Source organism: Uloborus diversus, chromosome 9, assembly GCF_026930045.1.
Source record: "Uloborus diversus isolate 005 chromosome 9, Udiv.v.3.1, whole genome shotgun sequence".
NCBI lineage: Eukaryota > Metazoa > Arthropoda > Arachnida > Araneae > Uloboridae > Uloborus > Uloborus diversus.
The window spans coordinates 96,186,155-96,196,324 of record NC_072739.1 but is presented as its reverse complement, the minus strand read 5'-3'; the positions used below and the strand labels follow the sequence as shown (position 1 = coordinate 96,196,324).

The following is a 10,170-nucleotide window of genomic DNA, read 5'->3' as shown; positions in this document are numbered from 1 at the left end:
TTTTTTTTTCTTTATCTTTTTTTATCTTTACTAATAAAAAAGCTGAAAGTCTCTCTGTCTGGATATCTGGATCTCTGCCTGTCTGGATGTCAGTGACGCACATAGCGCCTAGATCGTTCGGCCGATTTTCATAAAATTTGGCACAAAGTTAGTTTGTAGCTTGGGGGTGTGCACCTCAAAGCGATTTTTCGAAAATTCGATTTTGTTCTTTTTCTATTCCAATTTTAAGAACATTTTCCCAGTAGCAAAGTTATCATAAGATGGACGACTAAATTACTATTATTCCGTGTTTTTTTTTTTTTTTTAAATCATTAATTTAAGGTTATAATTCTTGAAATGAAAAATGTGCTTTCGGGCAATGTGGGTTAGGCAAAGACGGTATACCCGCTTTCTATATGTTTTCATAATGTGAAATCGTAACATGGGCAAATTCATCATGCATTATTTGTAAATATACATGGGAACTAAAATACCTTTTAATTTTCTACTATGGGCAAGGCCGTGCGGGTGCCACTAGTCACATAATACAAGCGCCTGACCGAGAGATAAGAAATAGCCTAATATTTTTTTTCTACTCGCATTTACTACTCTGCTTCTGTATGTACATTTAAACTATGAGTTTGTATACATATATCAAAGAACATTCTTCATCACACTTATTTTTGCCTGTTTTACATATCAACTAGTTACTTACGCAGAACTATTAATGCGAATTCCGTAGCATAATATTCCACATAATGCGAAATGCAAATTCAATAAAGTTGAGCAAAGCTAAACCAACCCTGTTTGATACAAACAATATAAGTACCAGACGCCTGGACACGAATTTAAATACAAAATTTTTTTTTCACCGAGGTTTTTTTTTTTTTCCCGGGTTTTCCCTAAGAGAAACATTTTTCCCCAAAGAATTCCCCTCAAAACCCATTTCCCCAAAATTTCCCCAGAGAGCACCAGATTTCCCCAAAATGGGGAAAATTCCCCCAATCTGGCAACACTGCTTTTACCTAGTGAGGAATCACGGTACTGTGTCAGCCATGAGTCTCTCCACCTGCCAGAGTGAGTTGTAGGTTGAAACTCCAGCTTTTATGTGAACAGTGATTGTTTTGTGATTTGTACAAACAAAAGTAAATAATTCCAGTGTTACTTAAATGAAATTGGACTTTTAAAGACTAGTGTTACCCAACTGATTGATCATTATATCTATTGCCTATCTCTCGGTAAGGTACTCAACATTTAGTCTTTACTTTTTACGCAGCTGTTAGGTTAGGGTAGCCCTTTTTGTATAAACATGCACCCTCTTGTACCTTGAAACCAAGCTCCATCTTGTACCTTGAACCACTGGATACAGCTACAATAGGTACAATAGGTTGTAGTGTTTTTTATTTATTTTTTATTTATTTATTTATTTATTTATTTTTTAGGTAGGATATCATCATGCCTCGAAGTAAAACTGGAATCAAGAGGGATCCAGTAGATGGTGAGGCATTGCAAAATGCTATTGAAGCAGTAAGAAGTAATGATCCTGGCAAAAAAAATGACTTTTAGAGAGGCTGAAAAAGTATTCAAAGTGAGTAGGTCAACCATTACTAGACATGTAAGAAAGTTAAATGAAAGTGGGTCCAATAAACTTGAATACAACGTAAGATATGACGTTAAGCAAGTACAAGAGGTCTGTCTCAAGGTACACGAGCATCATGTACCATGGACTAAATTACATAAAATTTGAGAAAAATATACAAAAATATAAAAATATTTTTTTATAATCCGAATAGTTTTTTATTTATTCAAAAAGGCTTAAAATTAATTTTTAATAACTAAGAACCATAAAAATCACATTCTTTTTCTGAAAAACAAAAAGTTTTAGAAGTGGTCCAAGGTACAATAGTCTCCATTATGGGTTATGCGGACTGCGTTTATTTTAAAAATTTACTCTATTTCTTAAATTTAATGAAAGTTATCTTATACTTTTTTTTCTTTATTTCAGAACAACTAAGTTTCCTTAAATACCTTCCGTTGTTTCTGCTTATTGAAAAGACGACAGATGGAACACATTTTCATTGCATCAAACGATGAATATTATTAATTTTCAAAAAAATTTCAAAGAGATTTTAAAATGTACTTTAATCAGCGAAACAACCTTCTTCAGCGAAATCTAGAGTTGGGGTCCATGAGTAATGTGAGAGTGAAGGATCATTCTGAGGTGTTGCGTTATCCAAACATGATGAAAACTTTTCAATAATTATTCATTTATTTATTTTCATTGTTACTATTATTTATTTATCTGTTTAATTTTATATTTTATTGATTTATTTATTTTATTTTTTGTCTTTTAATGTCAAAAAAAAGCAAAATAGGACCATGAGAAATGTTTTTTAAAATATTCTTATTTTTACATTTTTACCATTCTTAATATTTCATATATTTTCAATTCAAATGGATTTTTTTCCTCCTTTTTTTTTCGTCAAATCTAAAACGGAGGTTTTTGCACAATTATTTTCGAATTTGAATAACTTTTTAACGGTTAGCGATTGATAAAAATCAATTTTTATTGTTTCATTAATTGTCCTGAAAAGTTTTTGGAATATTTAAAGCTCAAAAGTGCTTTAAAGTTATAGAAAACTTATGTTTGAAGTTTGAAGTAAATTTTCTGAAAAACAAACTTTATTTTTTTGTTTCAAAACAAAAAGAAAAAAAAAAAAAAAACCCTAATATTTTTTCCTACATACCAAGAGGAATGATTAAAATATACTACAAAAAATGTGATGCATATATTAGTTGGTACTTCTTAAGTCTCCCAATTGAAAAAGCATAAAACTGACTTTATATAAGGGGTGACATTACTCCACTATTCACGGAATACTTTTTGCTGTTTATACTTATAGACAAAAATATTCGCTTGAAATTGCTTCCTAATTCAGCTTAATTGGTTGAAACGTAAAGAAATTAGAGAGATTTTTCCAATATCATACCAAAAAACGTGACTCCTAAAAATGATCAAAAATCGAATTTTTGGAAAAAAATCCCAAAGCCTAGTTTACATTCAAAAAATCAAAAAAAAAAAATTGAGCTTATCTCACAAATATCTATTTGTAACAAAATAATAGAAAAATCTGAGACATGACGGCACGGCTAACTATTTAATTTGGGTGATTTGGCATGGAATGATCCCTCCTTCTTCAGAAATTTAATTGCTTAATGTCATTTTTTCGTACGTTAGCCACTAGATGGCAGCATGATGAATTTCAAAGTTCTTCATCTTCGGCTGAAATGCAGTGACGAAAGTAGTGTCAATTTGATTTGCTCGAGTCGTTACCAGATCCCTCACAAAAAAAGATGCGGGCCGTAGATTAATCATTTCTGAATTACCCAATACAAATTTGTGCGTCACTGTATTTATTCACAAGGAGCTGAATTGAGGTTAAAGAATCAATCTCAAACTCAAAATAGATGGTTCAATAAATATATCAACAGGCTAAATGCATTTGTAAGTAGTATTCAAAGTGTCAGACATGCATTTGTCGATTAAAAAAAATATCACACCACACCCCAGCAACAGAAGTGACAAAACTCAATAAATAAATAAATAAATAATTGAACGCACTATTTATAGATTTAAAATCTGAATTAAATGCTCTTTCTTGCCACAAAATTTGAACTAAATCAGTTTTTGCATCACTGATGCGTGGTGGCGCTAAAAATCATTGGTGACACATCTTTAAAATTTTATAATTTAAAAGAAAAATTTTCGAACTTTGAGTGTACACTATTAATTTAGATTATAAAAACAAACCAGTAAACATAACATCATGTACGCTTTTCGCGTATTGCATCACTTAAGAATAACTTTGCGAAAAGTGGTATTGTGCAGAACCTGGACGTTCTCCAATGCTGTTTTTGAACCATCACGAATTACTCATTGCTCTCACGTAACCGTAGTTGATGCTTCTTTGATTTTATTTTTCTATGCTTATATTGCAAACTCCTCTGGTACACGGATCTGTGAGTATGTCCCTCCTTTACGGCGGTGGCGTCCAAGAATCAACTTCATTTATACCCGACCCTCTCGACTTAACACAATCATCCCTTGGACATCCAGTTCACAACTTCCAACATTCAGCAGAAAGTGTCTAGCAGTCAGCCACTAGCATTAATTGGAATATTGACGTCTTGAAATTAAATCATGGTTTTCGAAATCACGATCTGCGATAAGACCCCACTCGTTGAGTTTCTTTTTTCTACAAATAGCTCGTATATAGTAATCGTAAACGCGAAAAACATAATTTAAATTCAAGACGTCAATATTCAAATAAATGCCAGGAGCATTTATTTGAATAGCATGGGCAGGGGTGCTCACAGGGTTGGGATTATGGCGCAAGTTGCAATATCAAAATTTTGGGGGGGGGGAGATTTTTTAAATTTTTAAATGTATTTATTGATTTATTTTTCATTTAAATTATTTGTTTTATTTTATTCTGTTTATATTTTATATTATTTATTTATTTAGTTTGTGTGTATCTGTGTTTGTATGTATGTATGTCATTAAAAGTCAGAACTTTTCTAATAAAATAGTAATAATAGTAAATAATAATTAAAAATTAATAAATAAATAAATAAATTAAAAAAGAGACCTGCGTATAAATAAAAAATAAAAAGGGGAAAGAGGGTTGAGAAATTTTTTTAGAGGGGGATTTGCACCATTGAACTTGAGAGGGATAGGCACCCCTGAGCATGGGCATTATATTGCGCATGGGCTGGATGCTGGATCTTATGTGCTGAACGTTAAAAGAAGTCTGTATTGTTGCTTATCTTCTAAAATTTCAAAAACTTAATACGGCTTTAATTTTGCTTTGAATCTGTAAGGTGTAAAAAAAAAAACCAATGAGTCAGAATTACTATATCTATATTCTGCTGTAATTATTTTTGAGTTGCGTCACCTCTATCTTGCTAATATGTTTTGGGTTCCAATGGTGCAGAACGACTGCCATTACAGTGTTCTGGAGCTCAAAGCCTTTTAGCATAGAATTTTCTGCAGCACAAAAGTGCACCATCAATTTTTGTGAACTTTAGTTTGAGTTAAAAAAATTAAAACGATTGATTTGATGAAAAGCTGGTTTGAAAATATTTATCCACTTAAGCATATCCTGCGAGAAAATTACATTAGATATCTCTCGTATAAGTAAAGAAGAAGAAATTCTCTTGAGATTCTAGATGTGGAAATTTAAGATGCTTAGAAATAGTCTTTAAATAAAGTTTAAATTCGCTTGGAGTATCCAATTTTTGTTTAAATGGAACTAAAAAATAGTATCTACATGTCTTATAATTGAAATATTCTTTTTAGTAAGCTTAAAAGCAAAGATGAAGAAAAGACATTTAACGTCTTCTATTGAAAAAGAAGGCTCAAGTAAAAAAAATATACTTGCTATTTTCTGCTAATTTTTATTTACAGTAGATTTTTTGTTATTATTCCATGTTAATGACTACCTCAGGAAGCACCGACATGGAGTTGAACTGTGTGTTCAGACTCCCCACTATGCTTAACTTATTTCGATATAATTGGTGACCATTTAAATTCCTAGTCCTAGACTTGTCGATGTAGTAGTTGGAAATACTGCTAATGATTTTCAATTGCTTCCATCTCCTTTTTTTTTTTTTTTTTTTTGTTTGAACTATATTGAACTGCTAATATTATCAGTTATGCCTAGGCGTAGCATAGGTTAAAAAATAATTAATTCGACTAATCAGTTTTCTATTTTGAAATTGTGTTTTATTTTCTGAAATTCAAAACGAACGTACGCTGATTATGTTAATTCCATTTATCGAAAACAAAATTCAGTGTTAAAAAGTTCTGTGGGGAAATATATTTCAATCGTATGATACAAATTTAATTTATAACTTTCAAAAATAATGTCTTCATAAGTAAGTGTTTTAGTGTGCATATATTACATAAGTGACAGTCAGAAACAAAGGGATGAAAGCGGACTTATTTATGTTTGGGGAAAAACAAATTTAAAGTTCAGGCCCTAGGTAGGCTTTCGTTAATTTTTTTTTCTAAATCCTGCTGTATAGCAGCACCCTACCAGGGTTACTAGTTATATCTCTTACCTAGGAATACAAACCTGGGAAGGGAGGGGGTCAAGACGCAGACTGCACCAGTGAAACTTTTATGGAAGGGGTGTTTTGAGGGTTATTCACCAATTTTGGGTGGCCCCCAATGTTTGGGGGGATCTTCGTGGTATTCGGGGGCACTTTTGCTCTTAGGAGGGGTGGGCACCCTTGTATCACCCCAAAACAGAGGAGATGTTCTCCTACCCTTTGTGCAGGTTATCTCAAAATTTTTAATTTTGGCACTTACATACCTTTGCTTCTAACTGCCTCATATGCTAAAAAAAATTTATGCTTTAAAAAAAAGTTCTTTGAAATCACTCTTAATTTATTCGTAGGTACATTAATTTCAAATCCGGTTTACAAAAGAACGATCTTATCTTATGCGTGGTCGCAACATATACAGATTTCCATTGCACTAATTGTCACCGTTCTCTTCAAAAAAAATTATGAATGTTCCGTTCATGGATAAGGCATCAATTCTAGATAACTTTCTAACCTTTGAAAGCAAATTATGACCGTTCCGTCAGTGGATAAGACATCAACTCTAAATAACTTTCTAACTTTTAAAAACAAATTATGATTGTTCTGTTCATGGATAAGGCATCAACTTCAGATAACTTTCTATAACCATCAGAAACAAATTATGACTGCGCCGTTCAATGATAAGGCATCAACTCGAGATAACTTTCTACCCTAGTGCAGTCCCTGCACAAGTCCTTTTCTCTGAGAGCATCTCTAAAAGCATCTTTGCTTTCATACCATACTTCAGATAACTCGACCATTTTATTAATGTGTTCTTTGTCATTAACAAGCTCTAACATTTTCCCCACTAACTCAGTTGGCAGGTCTTTAGGATCTAACATACCACCAATAGTGTCCAATATTGCATTTCCATGCGCAAGCACATCTCCAATGTTTATTCCAGAAAGAAAATATTCTGCTTTTTTCCACAGATCCTTGAGGTCTTTTCTTTCGAAAACATTTGAACAATCGAGCAAAAGCATCTCCAGTGAAGCCCTAAATGCCATGTCTTTTCTGAATCTTTGAGCCATTAGAAACTTTGTGTGATGCTTTAGACCCAAACTCCTTCCCCACTGAAAATAATGACTGATTTCTTCATCTTGATCAATTAGAATTTGCTTTATAAAACGGATTCTTTCAAAGAGAAAGTTCATCTTCTGATTCATTACTTTAAAAATTTTATCTTTTAAAGTTTGATTCAGAACACAATCAGGAGAACATACCTTAAGGAGCAATATTCGGCACACCATTTGCTTTAGTTCATTTTTTTTAAAGAAAATTTGCAATTTTATTTCCAATGCTTCCCAAGGGTAGCAACATGTATCCAAACATTTAGAAACATATTCTGAATCACTTCTATCTAGTTTACTCCTTTTTATCAGTTGCTGGTCAAAAATGAAATTTTGCAGCAATATTGCTAATTCCTTTTTCTCAATTTTCTTAGAACTGATGCGATTCTTCAAAGCACTTTTCGCGTCTTCATATGTTCTTTTAGCTGCTGTAATAATGAGAAGTTTTTCTTCCTCAGTAAAATTTGAAATGTTGACTTCTTCGAGAAATAACTCAATTGTGGAGTGCAAATTGTCTGAGAAATTATGCCTTTCCTCTTGGTGAAATAGTTCGATACCGCTCTCAATCTTACATAAACAATTATTAACATCTTCCTTAATTGCGACGGATATTGTAGGTTTTTTGTGTTTTACACAATTTAGTGAATCCTTTTCCTGACAAAATGGTAAAATTTTGCGACATTCTTCGAAGTAACTTGACAAGTGATAGGTGTCTTCACGATAATACTGTATAACATGTTCGATTAAACTGCCTAATACCAGTAATTTATTGCTAAAATTTTCCGACATTGTAATGCAACAAGCATTGCCTAGACTAAATTTCAAATAAGCTATATATCTCTTAATTAATAAGCTGTATTGAGGCATTCGTTTAAGACCAAGATCTGTCAGCTGATTGACATACATTTGACAATCATCGCTTAACTTGGCAATAGTTTCAGATCGCGGGAATGCGTCTACAGCTTCCAAGCCACAGGCAAGAAAAAAATGTTTTATTCTTTGCTGTTGAAACAAATAAACTGTTTCAAAATTAGAATTTATTATTGAAAGCTGCTTTTGTATTTCTGAGAGTAGTTCAAGATTTTTTTCCGTTATAATTCTTCCTTGAATTGCATTTCCGTTTAAATGAGACAAAAAATTCCTCGCTTTAACAAAACCTGCTTCCCAACCTAAAGGTAAACATGAGCAAAAAAGATAACTAATGACACAATTTCTGGTTGTGGATGGCTTCAAGCATTCTCCTAAAACTTGAATCGTCCGTAGCACAGTCAAAACTTCTGTTGCACATTCGTTTATTGCATCTTTGCAAAACTCTAAGCTGGAAGATGCTTCCAAATACCGTTTTACTTTAGTCATTATTATTTGGTCTTTTATTTCCCCTGCTTCGATCAAGGTTTTGCGATAAAAATTGTCAATTTCTGTCTTTATGAAAACTTGCGGTGGCATTGTAGTTTTTTGTAATTTTTGATTTAGTTCTCCGAATTTAACTATTAAATTTCTTTTGAAAATGAGTGAAATGAAATTTCGTAACTCTGTTCTAATTTTAACATGCAATGGGAAATCCGAATGAATAAAGAAGTTTTTGTTACACAATGTTAATAATAAAAAATTCAAATTAATGTCACCATAAACCGTCGATTCTTTCAGTGGTATATTTTCTAACAGGTTGTGAAAATTATCGAAGAATAAGACACATGCAAAAGAATCTAAAATTTCGTAGAACATATTATGCTTTATATAATAGTTGAAATCATTTTTAAAAGTTTCATTGCTGTCAGAGGAATTATTTGTATAGGAAAATTCTTTGTAACAATCTAATAAATTCAATGTGAACTTCTTTCTAAAAAGAAATTCGCTCGCTTCGTTTTTTAAATTAATAGTTTTTTGGACAAAGTTCAACTGAAATTGATTGAAACGAGCGTATGCGTGAAAAATAGTTTTTGCATTGCTCGGCCATACATTAGAGCCTCCGAAATTTTCTGTTGTTTTGCAATCTTTTTGGATCTGCGCTTTAAATAACTGTAGACTTTCAACAATGCAGTTATCTGGATTCCTCACGCAGTTTCCGGACAACCAATGAGAATTGACAGCCGAGTCATAAAGAGTTCTACACATTTTTACATTAGTTGTTTTCACAGCATGGATAAATGCAGATATACCATCTGATGCTTCTGCTAAAGGATTTGTTTCAAATCCTGCTTCACAAAGTCTCATAATTAAATACGGTGTACTGTATAGCTTGATTACACTCCTAGGATTCATATGTTTAATGATATTAAGAATGAATATTTCATTGCTATTAGAAAGTTCATTTAATATATGTGGTTCCACAATCTTTGCTTTTTTCAAAATAAAAGATAAAGCTATTCGTTGTAAAGAATTAGCCAAACTAACACTCATACCGAAACTAAATTCTTTGCCTGTGTTTTCCATACGTTGAAATAGAAATATGCGATGTCCAGATCCTGCCTTTTTTGTTGGAAAAGATGCGAAGCGTTCCATTCCATTTTCAAGGTAACAAACTTCGATGGAACATGAAAGCATTTGAGAAGCTCCTTCAAATTTCCGATCTTCTCCCCATGGGATATTAACGTTTATTTCATTAGAATATTTATTCAGTCGCCATTTAAAGATCCTTAAAATTTCAGTCATTTCTTCATCAAAATAAAAAACATGTCTGTTTTTGAATGGATTAAAGTTCTGCAACCTTGTCTTTAAAGAACTTTCGTTGAAGTCTTTTAAACTCAGATTTAGTTTCTTTCCTTTGCTCTGACGTTCTCGTATATCGGATCGATCGCCAACAATCCTTTGAATTTGGCGCTTAAGTTCCAAGGCATCTGGAACATTAGTTGCTGTCAAATATGCCAGTAAAATTGACCAAAACAAGGAATTCTTCCTAGGCACTGCAATTGCCCATATTTTCTGAGGCCACACAGCAGTGTTGTCACTTCTAGGGGTGAAGGATATCAATTTT

At 32.5% G+C, this 10,170-nt stretch overlaps 1 protein-coding gene across 1 annotated transcript; it reads right to left on the bottom strand.

Annotated features, from left to right (window-relative positions):
- Window positions 1-6,761: 6,761 nt before the first annotated feature.
- On the bottom strand, window positions 6,762-9,410 carry LOC129230388 (uncharacterized). Its single transcript, XM_054864787.1, has 2 exons — window positions 9,156-9,410; window positions 6,762-7,511 (listed from the first exon to the last, which is right to left on the bottom strand). The coding sequence occupies exons 1-2, from the start codon at window positions 9,408-9,410 to the stop codon at window positions 6,762-6,764; spliced, it is 1,005 nt and encodes a 334-aa protein (XP_054720762.1).
- Between the last annotated feature and the right edge of the window lie 760 nt (window positions 9,411-10,170).

Coding starts and splice junctions, on each gene's coding strand:
- LOC129230388 (XM_054864787.1), bottom strand. CDS start 9,410: ATGAGACTTTGTGAAGCAGGATTTGAAACAAATCCTTTAGCAGAAGCA. Junction 7,512..9,155: donor AAAATTTCGGAGGCTCTAAT/GTATGGCCGAGC, acceptor ATTTTTGACCAG/CAACTGATAAAAAGGAGTAA.